A 16,954-nucleotide genomic window follows, 5' to 3' on the forward strand; every position below is an offset into this window, starting at 1 on the left:
GGCCCTGACAATCTTCACCCCAGGGTACTCAAGGAGCTGGCGAGCATCATAGCCCAGCTATGTTGGCTAGCACTATGGAAGAAAGAGACTTGGGGGTCGTCATTGACCACAAGATGAACATGAGCCTGCAGTGCGATGCTGCAGCTAGTAAAGCGACCAAAATGCTGGCTTGCATCCATAGATGCTTCTCAAGCAAATCCCGGGACGTCATTCTCCCCCTGTACTCGGCCTTAGTGAGGCTGCAGCTGGAGTACTGTGTCCAGTTTTGGGCTCCACAATTCAAAAAGGATGTGGAGAAGCTTGAGAGAGTCCAGAGAAGAGCCACGTGCATGATCAGAGGTCAGGGAAGCAGACCCTACGATGACAGGCTGAGAGCCCTGGGGCTCTTTAGCCTGGAAAAGCGCAGGCTCAGGGGTGATCTGATGGCCACCTACAAGTTTATCAGGGGTGACCACCAGCATCTGGGGGAACGTTTGTTCACCAGAGCGCCCCAAGGGATGACGAGGTCGAATGGTCACAAACTACTTCAAGATCATTTCAGGCTGGACATAAGGAAGAATTTCTTTACTGTCCGAGCCCCCAAGGTCTGGAACAGCCTGCCACCGGAGGTGGTTCAAGCGCCTTCATTGAACACCTTCAAGATGAAACTGGATGCTCATCTTGCTGGGATCCTATGACCCCAGCTGACTTCCTGCCCTTTGGGCAGGGGGCTGGACTCGATGATCTTCCGAGGTCCCTTCCAGCCCTAATGTCTATGAAATCTATGAAATCAAGGCTGGTCAAAACATTCCAAAAGTTTGAAAATGTTTCGAGTTTCGAAGCAGCTAGCAGCCAGGTGGTGGGAGACAGGAGAGAACCAGGGCTGTGCTCCCAGCAGCTCTGCAGCCCCATATGGCTCAGCTGGACTATGAAAAGGGTGGGGAAGGCATCTCAGCCTAGCTGAGCTGAGTTCCCCTCCCCACCACTACAATTGTAGCCCAGTCCTAGTGCTGGGGAGGGGAACTCAGCTCTGCTGGGCTGAGTTGCCTTCCCCAGCCCTATCGGAGCATTGGGGAGGGGAACTCAGGTCAGCTTGGCTCAGTTCCCTTCCCCAGCCTGATCGTAGGGCTGGGGAGGGGAATCGAGTGATCGGGCTCAACTCTGTTCCCCAGCTCCCCGGTCCCACACAGAAGCACCCAGTTTCCCTCCCTCATCTGGAAGGCAGATTGGGGGCCCGCAACCCTGGGAGGACTGGCACAACCCCCGTAGCCCTCCTGGGGTTGCGGGCCTCCGATCTGTCGGCTGGATGAGAGAGGCTGTTTTGTGCTTCCCCATTATAGACTATGGGTGAAATGTTGAAACAGCGTCACTGTTTCAGCTAAACGAAATGGAACAGCGGTTTCAAATCGAAACGAAATTCAAAACAAAACCCTGTTTCATTGAAACCTCGAAACACAAGTTGAAATGGAACAGTGCCATTTCGTACAGCCCTGTAGTCTATGTCCGAAGCATCAAATCTCTCTGAATCAATTCAGAGGGTTTTGATTTGATTCAGAAATATTAAAGGGTCGCCTGATTCAATTCAGATTCAGAGATTCAGCCGCCGAATTGGGCTGATTCTCCGCCAAATCGAATCAGCAACAGAAGCTTCATACAGCTCTATTGTGCACATTTATTTTAAGGCATGCAAGGGTTTTGAATTTTTCATGCAATATAATAAGGCATCTTGAACAAAAAGTCACCATTGTGCCATGGTAGCATGGAAGATGTTATAGGGGACAATACTATACTTCATTCCTGTCCTTCAAAATATTGTCAGCTTCTCCTGTAGTGGGTTTCATATGAACTATCTCCAGGTATCAGACAATTCATGTGAGTAAGACAGGCTAGGGATGAGTTTAAGTGAGAGCCTTTATTTAAAGAGATGATTTGATTTGCATGGACCAGAAATGATTCCACAACAAATCCTGGGTTTTAAGCACCCAGGAATTGTGAAGTGTGTTGTCTGGATGACTTGGGCTTCACACCAGATTTTGTGTGTCTACTTCATTAAGGTGGAAATTGAAAGTGTATGTGTTTTTTGGTATTTTTTGGAACCCAGTGCCTCGTTTAATGTACCTGTCATTGTTCCATGTTTTCCTGTCATCAGCTGATGAGAACAAAACAGATTCTTAGGGCAGTACACCCTGGCTGATTTTAGAACCAAATCCTCATCGCATTGAAGAGCATTACCCAAGCCAGAATTAGGGGGAGGGAGGCGGGGGGTGGGGGGGGTGTTATACCCTCTACATTCATTTATTTAATTTAGGCAAATATATTCACTGTGACTTTTTTGCAGCTACAGAACTTTTACAGCACATTGCAAACTCACACATTGAAAGAAAAATAACCTATGGTCTGCCCTATTGCCTCAGTAAAAGTTGATTTGCTCAGACTCTCTCTTTACAAACATCTTAGTGAATAGCAATTTGGGGCAATTTTTCCTGAAGATCAGCAAACTCAAGCTTTTACCAAAGAAATCAGCAAAGCAAACCCCAAGGGTCTTGTAGTGGAATATTGCTTTGTTCTCAATCCTTGATGTCCTTTCTCTACAACTGTTCAAATTTAGAATGTACAAGCATGAAGATCCAGCTGGTGAGGCATAGTATTACATTCTGATCTCAATTATGCCAGTACAGATTTAAGTAACTCCAGTCAGTAGAGTGATTTCAGCAGTCACTAAATAAATATAGCTGTGGTATAACAGCAGTCAGCATTTATCTCAGGCTCTAGGGCAGACAAGATTCAACCTCGCTTGGGCTTTTTAGGTCATACTCAGTATCTTGAACTGTATCTGGAAGGGTATTCAAAAGTAGTGAAGCATATGGAACACAAGTGTGCAATGGGCTCCAATATGCTCCTCCATCTAAATAAGTAGTCACATTCTGAAAGATCCTCAGTTGTTGAAAGGGAGAAAGAACCTTGAAGTCAGAGCTTGACAAGTAAATGAAAAAAGAAAAGTTTTGCAAACCCCAAGTGTATAAATCTTTTTGATACTTAAGTGCCTATGTGATACGCTTTGGTTGAGATAAAAATCACGTCTTTTGCAGAAGTCAGAGCAAAACTCATCCATGGCTCAAAGTAGACAATGTGGGAGTGTGTTCTTTGGGTTGGGTTAATGATTGTAGCAAAGTGAAATTGTCAGTGCACGCTTACAAAATCCAGAACAATGGTATAGTTTATTTTCCAATTTCAGAAGGGAAAAATGTTACTACAAAACTATTATGGAGATATTTCACTGCAAACCTTCTGCAGTTCAATGTTTCAATGACTAAGAACTGCCATTAAACTACATGGGATGAAAATTCCAATTACTATTAATTCTCCTGCTTCTGGGCATAAGATGATAGTCATCTGAAGACAAAATTTCCCCTGTCTGGTGTAACATTGTACAACTAGTCAGAGGAAAAGCCTTATAACTTTCTCTGAAATATTTGGTAATAACTAATATTGGCACAATTTCAGGCTTGATCAACAATTGGTCTGTTGGAGTTTGATTATATGGGTTTTAACCCATATATGGGTTTCCTCCTTTTTCACCCATATATGGGTTTTTAATCCATTTGATTATATGGCTTTTTGATTATATGGGTTTTTTTACTGGGTTTTTAAACAATCATTAAAACCTGTTTATTATGAATTTTTTTTCAATACACTTCCCCTTTATTTTTTTTCCTTTCTCCTTCCAACTTTAAGGAGCTTCCACCCAGAATTCCAATGCAGTGGAGCCAGAAAAGCAAGTTGACAGCACAGTGAAAATGGCTGGAGTTATAGCTGGGCTTCTGATGTTTGTTATTATCCTCTTGGGAGCAATGCTCACTATCAAAAGAAGGTAAGTCTCTGCTTTGCTTCATTTTTGACCTACTGGTTAGGATAACTTTCATTTCACTCAATTTTTTACCTTGGTTAAGATAAAAGACTCTAGTTGTGTTCATGGAAGAGGAAGAAGACTACTGTTGTGGTCCCTACCTCAAAGAATTTAAAATATAAATATAAGACAATTGACAGCTGAAAGATAGAGATGGGAAAGAACAGGAGACAGTATAGGTCAGCATAATAGGCAGTGGATCTTGGCCCACCAAGTCTAGCAGTTTTCAAGGTTTTTTTTGTAGCCATCACAGAGAAGGAGGGTTCTAACAGATAATCATGAAGTAACATTGCAAATATATACATGATGTTCTTCCCAAACATGGTGGGGGCAGCATGGGAGAAAATTTCAGGTATTTTGTGCAAGCATTGAGAAACCGGACAAGAGATACAAAAAGGGCCGTCATAAGTTCTAAGTGACAGCTAGGAAAATTATCTTCACTGCAGCATTCCTTATACATATGACTGGGGCAAGGTTTTATTTGTGAAGGCCCTAGAAAAGAATGTTACAGTAACTGAAATACAAAATGATAAGGGATTAGGTGAGAGTTTTAACCCTGTGGATGGATAAGGAAGGCCATATTTTAAGGGTGTCATGCAGAAAGAATCAGCAGGCATCTTGTCTACAATCAGAACGTATGATGACGTCTGAGTCAAAGGTGTCACCCAAGCTACAGGCTTGGGTGACAGGCAGGATGGTACTGTTACCCCCAGTGATCAAGAGAAGAGTAGCATGAAGTGATTGGGGCAGAGGAAATGTATCTGTGTGTTTTAGCTGTGTTGACCGTGACCTGATAACTAGACATCCACAAGAAGATACCGAAGAGAGAAATCAAGGTTTTAGCTCAGAGGGTCTATAACTAGGAACCTACCTAAATTGCAGTGGAAACATGCTGCTCAGTGGCTCCTTTAGCTTCGCTTTTTTGCTGCACCCTTCCCCCCCAGTAAGGAGAAAGAGACGAGAGAAATAGTTGTGTGGGACCCCTGTAGAAAGGTGGAGATGTGGAGATGTGACTCATCCTTTTAAGAGGAAAATGAAGGATTGATTAGAGAGAAAGGATAGGACAAATTCTCAGAGAAGCCAAGAGATGACAAGATTTCAAAACCATGATTTATGGTGTCAAAATGGCCTGTTCAAGGAGGATGAGGATGATATACTTATTCTAAGCCTCTGTTGAACAGAAGCCATTAGAAACTTCAGTGAGAGAAGTTTTAGCAGAAAAGACAAAAACAGGTTGAAGTGGGTGTATGATGGAATTGGAGAAGACAACCCTCGGACAAGAGTTGTTCAATGAGCTTAGAAAAGAAAGGGAGAGGGAAGCATATTTGTATTATGAGGAGAAAGATGCAGAAAAGACTGACATGTTAAAGATAAAGTAAGGGAAGGAATGAGGGTAAGCAGGAGATGGGTTACGGTTGCAGGGGCAAGTGAAAGGCTTAAAGCAGAGTTCTTAGGTTAGCTATGAAAATTTAGATGACCACTTGAATAAAAGACTTCTAGTTACAATGTTCTTTTTCCCACGCGGGTGTGCACAGGAACACTAGGGCACAGAACACAGACGTAAAACTCCAGGCTTTGTCTACCATTTCTCTGAGAGTCATAGCATAACTTTGCACAAGTCACTTCTCCCACTGGGGAAAAAAGCAGGGTAGGGGGATGGGTAACATTGCCTCAGAGAGGTGTTGAGGCTGTTTGTAAAGCACTTTCAGATCCTGAAATGAATGACACTAAATAGGCACAAATGGTATTATTAAAATAGGATTTGAGCTGTTTTCCAGTGTAGAAGTTCTTTCTGTTTTGCATATTTCTTAAACTTGCCTTTATTTCACAACTATCCTTTTTTGTGCACTTGGTAAGAGGAGAGATGTGATGTAGATGCATACAGTATTCCCATGCAATTATCAAATACATGGCTATGAAATGTGAAAGAGATCTCAGATGAAAGTCATCTACATTTGTCTTCTTTTTTTTAGATGCAAAGATGCTAGAATGGCTTATTCCAGGAGGATTATTAATTCTCCAACTTGCCTGGGCCTGCATACAAATGGCCTTTTCTCTAAAACATGGGTGTCAAAGATCTGGCCTGCAGAGCCCTATCATCCAGACCCCTGGAACTGACCCACAAACAGCATGCGGGGTGCACCAGATGACCCTGTGTGCCACACACAGTGCCCACTTAAGCCACTTCGGTACTGCACCGTATGCAGGACAAATTCCAGCATATATTGGCTCCATGCCAGATCCAATGGCATATATCCTGGAATGGCTGCTGCATGTAATACAACCGTGGAACAGCAGAGCAGCCACTGCCTGCAGTGCAGCCCTGCAGTCCCTGACTGGCCACTGCATGTAGCATAGTCCCCGCAACTCTGGAGCCATGTGCAGTATTGCTTTTGAGTGGCTGGAGCAGGACACATGCTGGATCCAGCAGGTGGGGCCTGTCTGTGGCTCTGATCCGGCCCTGATCCGGGTCTGATCCATGGGCCAGATGAGTTTGATAACACTGCTCTAAAGCATCTGTTCAGCTGGACAGAGGGTTGGGCTTTGCTGTAGATAGAAGTTTTTCTGAGAGTTTGTTTTAGTTTGTGCTTAACTGAAACATTATGAAGCCATTGCTGGTGCACATAGAAGCAAAGTTTTCCAGTAGTTTATTTGTATGGCTGTATGCTTTCTTTTGAACCATCAACATTCAGCCTTTGAAATAAAACAAAGCTTGCATCTGGCTTCCCTTTCATCATTTTAAAAGCCCTGCTTTTACTATAGCGAAAGGGAGATGATAGTAATAGTTTAGTACCAGAGAGAGAGTTTGTGTTTATTTTTACCAGTCAATTTTCTGATGCTAACCCTAAGTTTCAATATTATTTTGACACGATGAAATCTGAGCTGTCTTACCCATCACAGTATTAATTAGACAGGACACAATCCTATTCAACCTGCTAGGCATTGAAGTAGCATTTAGGCATCTAAATACCTAAATGAAATCCTGCTTAAGTCCCTGAAAAGTTGTTGTCACAAAGGTGGGAGGGTCTTCTTCCTCCTTGCCGCATTTTATGACTTAGTATTAAGGGTAAATTGAAGGCCCATAGTAAAAGTGTTAATATTTTTCCAGGATATTAAGCAGACTGGATTAGGATTCCACTTTGACAGATGCTGGTTAGATGTCTAACAAGTGAAATACTATCTAACTGGTTGTACTTACATAAGTAAGTAGTTGCATACATGAATAACAAATAGTCATGTGAGATGGGTTTGCAGGATCAAGCATATATTCCTAGAAATTAATAAACACTTACATCCAGCTGTCTTGCCACTGCTCCAAATCCGTGTTACTAAATATTTTAGATAAGGGCACTGCTGACTATGCCTGCTAAAATACATGTTGATCTACTATATTCATTTGCATCTCAAATAAATTAATATTTTGTTTTTCAGTTAATTATATAGTCAATAAATACTTTCAGCTCCCATTGACTTGAATGGATATTGTGGATGTTCTGGGTTTTACAGCTTCTGTTCTTCAATTCTAATTGTGCACAAACATTTGAAGTTTTGTGGGGAAAAATGGAATTGTGTGTGTTTTGTAGTCATGTTTATTGCACCCTTGTTTAATATTCCGCCTAAATGCTACATCTATTTCCAGCATCCAGGAGCTTTCAAGTCATATGCAGAAAACATGAGATGTCTCTAGTGAAAAATAGAAAAAAAAATCATGAAAAGAAATTGAGCTGGATCTTAGTCTAGGTCTTATTTTAGTTTTTTAAATCCATTCCCCATCTCTTCTGAGTCCCACATGTGCCCTTAAATGGTGTTTTTATTTTCAGATTGAAAGGCAAGATTTTAAGGACATGACTGATGTAAAACAATCATGATCTACAGAATAATGCCACACCTTCCCCAAGCCTTTGAGTATTGACCACATTTTTCATTACTTTTGCCCCGTGTTATAGTATAGTTATAAATCAAATAGCTGTGAAGAAAAGAAACAAAACTTTCTGATTGTGATCATAAGCCCATTATTGGTGATAGTTTTCCTGTGACTTAGAATATAAAATAGTCAGTTGCTAGAGTCAGAGATTTTTTGATAAAGTAATTTTGCTTTAAATGGTCAGGACATACACTTTTCTCTAAATGTTAATGCTCTACTTTGGACCTGAAACCACAAATTGGCAAAGTGTGTATGAGCACTTATTTTGTTAGTGTGCACACATAAGTACTATAAATGCTTTGGTGATAGTCTCTGGAGATCATAAAAGCATAGGACTCATCTTAGTGTATGGGTATCTGTAATACATTTTGAAGTTCAGGTCCCAGTTTTTTTCCTGTTGTAGACTATGTATTAATTTTCGTATTTCTAGTACATGCTGCAGAATTCCTGTGTGTAGGTTTACCTAGAAATTGAATAGATTAGAGTCTCCTGTTCTTAATCCTTTAGTCTCTTTGTTTTAGTCCAGTTTTGGGGTCTTATTGGAATATATTTGTTTGCTAATAGTCCCTTTTCTCTTCCATCAAATTTCTCTGTAAAACCCATTTCTCTGACATGAATCATGCCCATGCTTTTTGTTCTGTACATCTTAAAAAAACACCAGGGCAGGATTCATGCTTACTGCTGAACTAGCCTGTTGCTCTTTCTCAATTTCCCAGCAACAGAGTTTGAAAGTAAGATCACAGAGGATCCAAATAAACAGAGTTACAGGTAAGTAATTTGCTCCTCTGAAGATGCTGAGTCAAATCTTCATAATTCAGTTTGACTCTACTGATCTCATTGAGTGAAATGGAGCAGTAGCATAACGAGGTCAGGGTGAGCAGTAGGGGTGTGTGAAACGGGCCGTATTCAGTTTGGATTTGGATTCGACCTGAATCAGGGACAGTGATTCGATTAGTTGATTCGGATCACTGTCCCTGATTCGATTCAGCTGAATCTGAAGATTTGATGCTGATTCGGAGAATCAGCAATTCAGCCATAGACATAGCTTTAAATGTTTTTTCTACATACCTCAAGGTACCAGGTGGCTTGTCAACGTTGTGATGCTGGGGCAGATGGAGCATTTCACAGAGTATGGGGGCAGGGGGTAGGGCTTTGCATGCTCGGCAGCAAACCCCAAAGTGGGCCAGAAGTACTTCCGGTCCAGTTCTGGGTCCACCACTGAGTGCACAGTGATTGGCCACGGTGGGACCCTGGGTGCCTCCCCAGACCCAGGAGGCACCAGTCGCTGAGCTGAGTGCTTCTGGTCCACTTCCGGGTCTGCTGCCAAGCATGCTGGGGATGCCCCCCCCTTCCTGTGGGACACTCCATCCACCTCAGCATCACAGCATTCATGAGCCACACGGTACCTTGAGGTATGTAGAAAAAACATTTAAAGTTTTTGTCTGTCTGAATCATCGAATCTTTCCAAATCTCACTGAATCAATTTGGAGGGTTCCAATTTGATTCAGAGAAATTAATGGGTTTCCTGATTCGATTCAAATTCAGAGATTCAGCCATCAAATAGGGCCTAATCTGCACCAAATCAAATCAGTGATCAAAGCTTCGCACAGCCCTAGTGAGCAGGGCAGTGCCCCCAGGTGTTGACTTGGGGGATGGGGGTGGGGGCACAAAAAAAGTAGTTGCTAGTGGCAGCCATGCAATTACAGTTGCAGTGCCAACCAGAAAACATTTCTTCCCCCTGCTTTCCAGCTTCCAGGTTGCATCCTTATGCTGCTGAATTGGAGCTATATTTATCTATATCAGGAAAAAATAGTGGTATATTTACCTAGTCCTGTAAAGGATCTACATAATCCTCACTCTTGTAATGGAAGTTTGAAGTCCATCAGAAAGGCCAGGTCACTAGTGGACAAAATCCTGCATAATGTCTTCAGAGGAACAGAGAGAAGTAACTATTTGTGTATAAGAGAGTGTTTAACTTTTAGGAGCTGAAACTGTGTCCTGGCTGCACTGTATAAACAAACATTATCCAGTGGCCAGGAGGAAACCCAAGGACTTTCTATAGTATTAAGAAGTCATGTATATGGTATGTGTAGACAACACAGGATGTTTTCTCTTTTTTTTTTGGCTCCCTTTCAGTTCAGATGGGTGCACGGGGATGTTCCGGTCCAAACCAAGCCTATGTCTTCGTTAGATTTTTGTGGTACTTCATCTGTCATGACTGATAAAATTCTTGCAAGATGGATCATTCTCATTTGTTCCCCACCATTTTATGCTGAAGTCTTGCAAAAGTACTAATTGTACACAAGTTAAGGTATATAGATAAATATAACAATTGCATCAGTGTCAAAGGATACTAATATAAGCTATTATAATGAAATGTATATTTACATGATTTTGTAACAACATAAATGTAGCATTGCCCTGCAATTTTAACCCTGTTTCAATCAGGGTCAAAGTTAGAGTGATGTAATTAACTTGTATCATTAAAGAAGTAGGCAGACATTAAAGATCATAACAGGTAACCTATGATCCCAAGCAGCAGTTATCCCTCTACTTTTAAAGTGGTTAAAAGGCATGTTTGTCCATAGTCTTAGATCCAGATGTAAAAAAATATAAGTATAGTTCAGGATCAGGATCTTAGAATTAGAATATGAAAATCATGGAAATTTAGTGGGTGGGAGGTAAGGAATTTGATATTTGTTTTGTAGAATCTCTTTTCTCAAGCATTTGAACATCACATTTCTTTCTATACATTCAATATCCATTTTTCCCTTCTTTACAACATGTGGGCAAAATCACTGTGGTTTGTACCCCTTTGTCTATAGCCTTGGTTATGTTATATCAACAACAACATTGAGTCATATTGGAGTACAGCTGGCTACTTTCCTGGAAAATCTTTTCCACTTTAGAGGCAGGGACACTGTATGATGATGTTTTGGAAGCTTACTTCATCCACCACTCCTTGTGCATCTTGATATTAATCTGTATGTATGCTTATTGTACCAATTCTGGGCTACTTTGGAATGGACCAGAAGCATTTTAAACTGAGATTGAGGGAGTGGGGAGACGGGATGGTATATGATCAGTTGTCCTTTAGAGATGAAAATGAGCCTACAAAACCCATTTGTTGCAGGCAAAGGTGTATTGGGACCAGATCTTAAAATGGGAAATGCTGTCTTGGGCCATGGATTGATTTAGACTTCTTGAGATTTGTGGTTTTAAAACCCCCACAGTACAGATTAATAAATTATTTCACAGCAAATTTGCTCTCTTGTTGTACAAGCAAAAACACAAGCAGTTTAACCTCTTTGATTTCAAGCTCACTTAGAAAAAAGAATAATCTTTTAGCCAACAGAGGCACTGTATAAGATAGTCTTGTCTTTCAAGGCAATGATGCAGAAAGGAAGTAATTTAATTAGACAAACTTGAGGCAGTACCTTCAGATGAAGCTGGAAGATATCACAGTGACATCTGCTTGTGGCCCAGAGCAGTATACCTAATCAGTAATAGACACAATGCATTTGATTTTCCTGAATGAAGTATTTTGCTTAATCAGTGCAGAGACAGAAAGAAGGAAAGAGAAAAGGAGACACCATCAGAAGGAGGCAATATAACCAAGATTAAGAATGGCAAATAATCCAAGATTGCTTTTGGATTATGTAAACCAGAGGGTCCCCTGAAACCTTATATGAAAAATTAGACAAAGACCTAATCTTCAGTTGATTTTAGCCATCTTCAAATCCTTCTAGTCGTTTTGTGAAGCTTCCAAACTGGACTATCGTATTAAATTAAATTGACTTATTTAAGGTTTAATAAATGTACCTAGCCAACCAGCAGTTTTCTACAGTGGGGAAATGAATGACAGTTAACATATATTAGCTAAAAGGTATTAATTTAACCCAAGAGCTGACAATGATCAGCTAACATATTTGTAAATATGACTGTCTTCTATGTACTTCAAATGATAATAGATAAGATGTCACCCACTTTCTCAGTGCTGATACATCTCCAGTGAGACAGGTTCCCAATTTCAAAGCTCCAACATGGTATGTAGACATCAAGCACTTTGTCAATACTCTGCAGATGGTAGGTTGTTAATTTGTTGAACTAGTTGAATATTTTCAGATATAAAGAGTAATAAATTATACAGCTAGTTAGTAATTCTTGTTGAAGCCCAAACAGACATTTGTATAATTTTTGGTTGAGCAAATATGATTTAACTGTTGTTAAATACTCCGTAAGTATTTGGATTTTGATAAGTCATTTTTTATCTGAACAGTTTTAACTGTTGTGACTTACATGCCTCTAGAGAGTCAAGAATTTGATGTTTTTCTGAGTTATAGGTTTGAGAGAACAGAGCCTCTAGTGACCCCTTTAAGTATACAACTGAATAAATAGGATCAGACAGTCTGTCACTGGTCTACTGTAAATAAGTTCCTCAAATTGCTGGTGCTAGCAAAAAAGGAGATATGGGGGTATATAAGGTCTAGGATTATATTCTTCTAAGAAAATTAGCTCCTTTTTTCTGGATTAGGGTCTGAACATTAAACTAATTAAATAAAACCCAGCTGTCTATTACAAAGTGGCAGATGCTTGTGTTGTAGGAAGGAGGTGCTCTACAGGGATCTGTATATTCCCTGGGGAAACTCCTGCTTGTCCTGTTTGTACCATTGTTTATGAAAGACATTCTGCCTATGCGATAGATGGGGCTTTTGTTGCATCATGTATTATTGTTTGTGTGACACTTCCCATTATAAAACTCTGTTGTCAGTTACTTTATAACTTTGCCAAACTAACCATTTGGGCTTGATTTTGTTGCATATCAACAGCTTGCCTTAGGCTTGGTTTGGAGAGTGGGGTGAAGTTTTGTTTTGTTTTCTTTAATTTTCTTTTTTGAACATCCAAGCCAAAATGCTTTAGGTTTTTTTCCAAAACAAAGCCAAGAAAAATTCATTATTTTCCTACTAATAAAAAATTCTGGCAGCATTTTTTTATATATTTTTAAAAGCTGTATTATCTATATTACAGCTCTGCAGAAAAGGACCTAGGGGTTACAGTGGACAATAAGCTGAATATGAGCCAACAATGCACCCTTGTTGCCAAGAAGGCTAATGGCATACTGGGCTGCATTAATAGGAGTGTTGCCAGCAGACTGAGGGAAGCGATTACGTCTGTCTATTCAGCAGTGGTGAGGCCACATCTGGAGTACTGTGTTCAGTTTTGGGGCCCCCACTACAGACAGGATATGGACAAATTGGAGAGAGTCCAGCCAGCAGAGGACAACAAAAATGGTTAGGGGCCTGGGGTACATGAATTAGGAAGAGAGGCTAAGGGAACTGGGCTTATTGGGCACTTTTACACATGCCCTGGGGGTGGGGAGGGGATGGTGCTTTAATTAGAGCTGCTCTGAAAGTTGTTCTAATTACAGCACCACAGTGTCTCATGTATCAGCATCCCTGCACTTAAAAATGGTGAAGGGGGGGCTTGAAATAAAGCTCATTCAATGAGCTTTAGTTCAAGCACCCCTGCCACCATTTTTAATTGCTGGAATGCTGATACATGAGACATGGGAGACTGCTGAAGCACAGTAATTACCACACTCGAGTATCAGGTCTGCTCCAATGCACTGTAATTACATCACATCGGTGAAGCCTCCATGCTTGTCTACAGGCACCCATTTAGTCTGCAGAATAGAAGACTGAGGGGGGATTTAATAGCAGCCTACAACTACCTGAAGGGTGGTTCCAAAGAGGATGGAGCTAGACTGTTCCCAGTGGTGGCAGATGACAGAACAAGGAGCAATGGTCTCAAGTTGCAGCAGGGGAAGTTTAGGTTAGATATTAGGAATAACTTTCTCACTAGGAGAGGGGTAAAACACTGGAACAGGTTACTCAGAGAGGTGGTGGAATCTCCATGCTTGGAGGTTTATAAGACTGGGCTAGACAAAGCCCTGGCTGGGATGATCTAGTTGGGGATGGTCCTGCTTTGAGCAGGGTGGTTGGACTAGATGACCTCCTTTCCAACCCTAATTTTCTATGCAAATATATTCTCTGATTTAGCAAAGCACTAAGTTACAGAACAAGTTATGTTCACATTTATTTGAAATATGCTTGAGCTCTGCACCTGCAAACTCAGAAGAATTTGGGTACCCTGAGCATGCTGAAGTCTGTGAGGAGTGGGTAGATCTCTGTAGCGGATGTTCTGGGCTGCTGTCGGTTATTGTAGAACAGTACCGGAACTGAAACAGGGAGACTTGATGCTCTAAAGATTGTCTCACTTCCAAGCTCTCACCCCAAGCAGCAAGGAAGAGAAAACTCCTTGATCTGCATAAAAAGAGAAAAATACATGGACATGATAAGGCAGGGGAATTAAAGGCCCTGAGAATTCAGACAGGTCCACAGCCAGGTCTTGTGAAAGTTGTTGGTCTGGTTCACAGGCTCTGCCTTGCATGCCACATCACATCCATAGACTGACCAACTGCACTGGATTAGGCCCATGGGGCCAGATAGCTTGAGCACCAAAGAATTAGATGGGACAGGACAAGTAATCTGAGAAAGTGACTGTGGACTGGGAACAGCCAGTGGGGAAAGAATCAGGGTAATATTATTATTTGAGGTTTATTCTGCTTGTATTGATACTTACATGGCTCCCCATCTCTACAGGGTTAGAAAGGAGGATGGATGAGCTTCACTGGCTGTAAGAGATTTGCCATTCATGTGTATGATTATCTCTTTGAATGTATTTATACCCAGATGGGTGGCTATAGATGTATCCAGACTCAAAAAAACACTGATAATGGGGGAACTACCTGCTTTTATTTATCTAAGTTTTACTAATAAAAATGCCTAGACAAGTCAAAGTTTGTAAATAGGTATCTCATTTGAGTCAGGCCTTATTATTCTAGGATTTAGCCATGATCAAAACTGACACAGTTCAGTCTTATACATGTTGTCCTTTCAACTTCCATTGCTTGTCCTTTGCCAGCAGGTAGTGAGAGCCCACAGCTTGGCCAGCTTGGCCCTGGAACAACCCACAATGTCCCTGCAGAAGTCCATGGTCATGTTCTGGGAAAAAGCACTAGCACATTTTATCCTGTATACTTCAGGGCCCTGAAGCAGGCAATGGACTTGTACATCTGTAGGGTCTGAGGACAAAAGGCTTTCTCCTAGGACAAATACAATGTGTCTTTACAGACAAAGAGACTAATTAGAATTTGGTCCTAACAACTTCCCCTTCCCTCTTTTTGAGTCAGATGCTATTTAATAGAAATCAGGAACTTAGCCTTTCAAAAACCTCAAAATCCAATTAAATTTAGTCATAGTGCTTCAAGGACTGAATTTAGCTAGTTAACGGGTCAGCTCTAATGGATTGTTCAAGGGAAATCCTAGACTGCATTATTTTTGGCTTTACGGAAAACTTTTCTGGTGACATCCTTAGTAGGAGATAAAAGGACACTGAGGAAATGTCACACACAAGATCACCTGCAAATGGATAGAAATGAAAAGCACCTCCTTGGATTCCAGCATTTGTCTTTATTTATTTATTTATTTATTTATTTATTTTTGGTACTTTAAGATTTTCTCCCTCTTTGGTTCATTTTTGGTGCTTTGTTATAACATCATTTAAAGGGGAAGAGTGATTTGTCAGCCCCATTGCTGTATGTAGAATTGTCAACTGCAAGCAAGCAAAAATTTGCCAAGTTAGGTCTAAACAATAGGGGGTCTTTTTGTATCTGCCTTCTGGGTTTTGACTCTCTATAAGTCCAGTATTCAAGCTTTATCTGCATCTTTGAGCACTAAACATTTAGGCCCAAGTCCAATTCCCCTTTAGAGAGGGTGTGCAGCATTTATGGGCATCTTTACACGTCCTCACATGACAGGGCTTTCCTCTGTTTTTGTGAGATTTACTTGCCTTCCCCAGGAGAATAGGAATGCCACCTGTACATAGTGAGATTACTGCAGCTGTGGTCTTGCCTTCCCCAGGAGAATAGGAATGCCACCTGTACATAGTGAGATTACTGCAGCTGTGGTCTCCCAGCTTCAGGGGGATGTGGAGCCCCCCCTAGTGGCTGAGAGATCCCAGCTGCTGCAATCTCCCAGCCCTGGGAGTGCACAGTATGTCCCCATAGCTGAGAGATTGCAGCAGCTGCAGTCTCTGAGTCCCAGGGGCACGGCATCCACCCCCAGGGCTGGGAGATCACAGCTTCACTCCTCAGCTCCCAAGGCTCAGTGTCCACAGCTGTGCAGTGCTCAATCGTGGCACCATGGGGTACTGCTGGGACCCAGCATGCTCAACTGGAGGACTCTGGGTCCTAGCAGCTGTGGAGTATTGCTGGAACCAGAGTCTGCACTTGCTGGGTGCTGCCAGGACTGAAAGGCCCACAGCTGACAGAGCTCCCAGCTACAGGGGACACCTTGCTACTGTGAAAATGAAAACTGGATAGTAACCAGATATAAATTTAGTACACATTTTCAAGGTCTAACTTTCTAGCTGGTTGGACCTTTTTATGGCATGATAGCTACTTTGCATGTATAGCTGATCTTAGTTAATTGCAAAATTAACCAGTTAATTGCATAATACCTGTGACATGTAGAGGGGGGCTAATATTTGCATACCTGGCCCAAAAGGTCACTTGTACAGCTACTTTGAGTTGTGTATGTGCTTTGTAACCATCTAAAGGCAGAGTTGAATTTGGGGATTACTTTTTTTTAATGAAAGCTGAGATTTTTTTTGTAATTGCTCACCAGTTTTTTTTTTAAGGGAAGATACAGACTATGGTGAAATTTATCATAAAATCATTAGAATTGGTAACACTGGGCAAATCTACACATTAAATTAATTCAACTCAATAAACTCCAGTGCAATTTGTGTTTGAGTTTATTTTTCCAAGGCAAAATATTTGCATGTGCACCCAGGACTGCAATATGTTGAACCAGGGCAGAGCAGCTGTGGCTGGCAGAGGGCCTCAGGGGTCAGCCTGCCAGTCCAGGCTCAATGTGCTGCACAGGGGCTGGCTGGGGCATGAGGGTGCTCCAGTGCAGGGCCAGCTGCCAGGCAGCCCCCACACTGAAGCACCCTTGTGCTCCAGCCAGCCAGGGCAATGTCTACACGTGCACTGCTGCAAAGCGAAAAAACTCCATGGC

General features: G+C 41.6%; 1 protein-coding gene across 1 annotated transcript in view; it reads left to right on the forward strand.

Moving 5' to 3' along the window:
* The window catches only part of PTPRT (protein tyrosine phosphatase, receptor type T), a 418,285-nt gene that overhangs the window by 304,048 nt on the left and 97,283 nt on the right, over positions 1–16,954 (forward strand). The window contains exon 9 of the mRNA XM_006035110.3: positions 3,715–3,850. Coding sequence (XP_006035172.2) covers positions 3,715–3,850 — 136 coding nt within the window. The remainder of the gene's footprint in view (positions 1–3,714; positions 3,851–16,954) is intronic.

The sequence above is a fragment of the Alligator sinensis genome, unplaced genomic scaffold (assembly GCF_000455745.1).
Source record: "Alligator sinensis unplaced genomic scaffold, ASM45574v1 scaffold494_1, whole genome shotgun sequence".
Classification (NCBI taxonomy): Eukaryota; Metazoa; Chordata; order Crocodylia; family Alligatoridae; genus Alligator; species Alligator sinensis.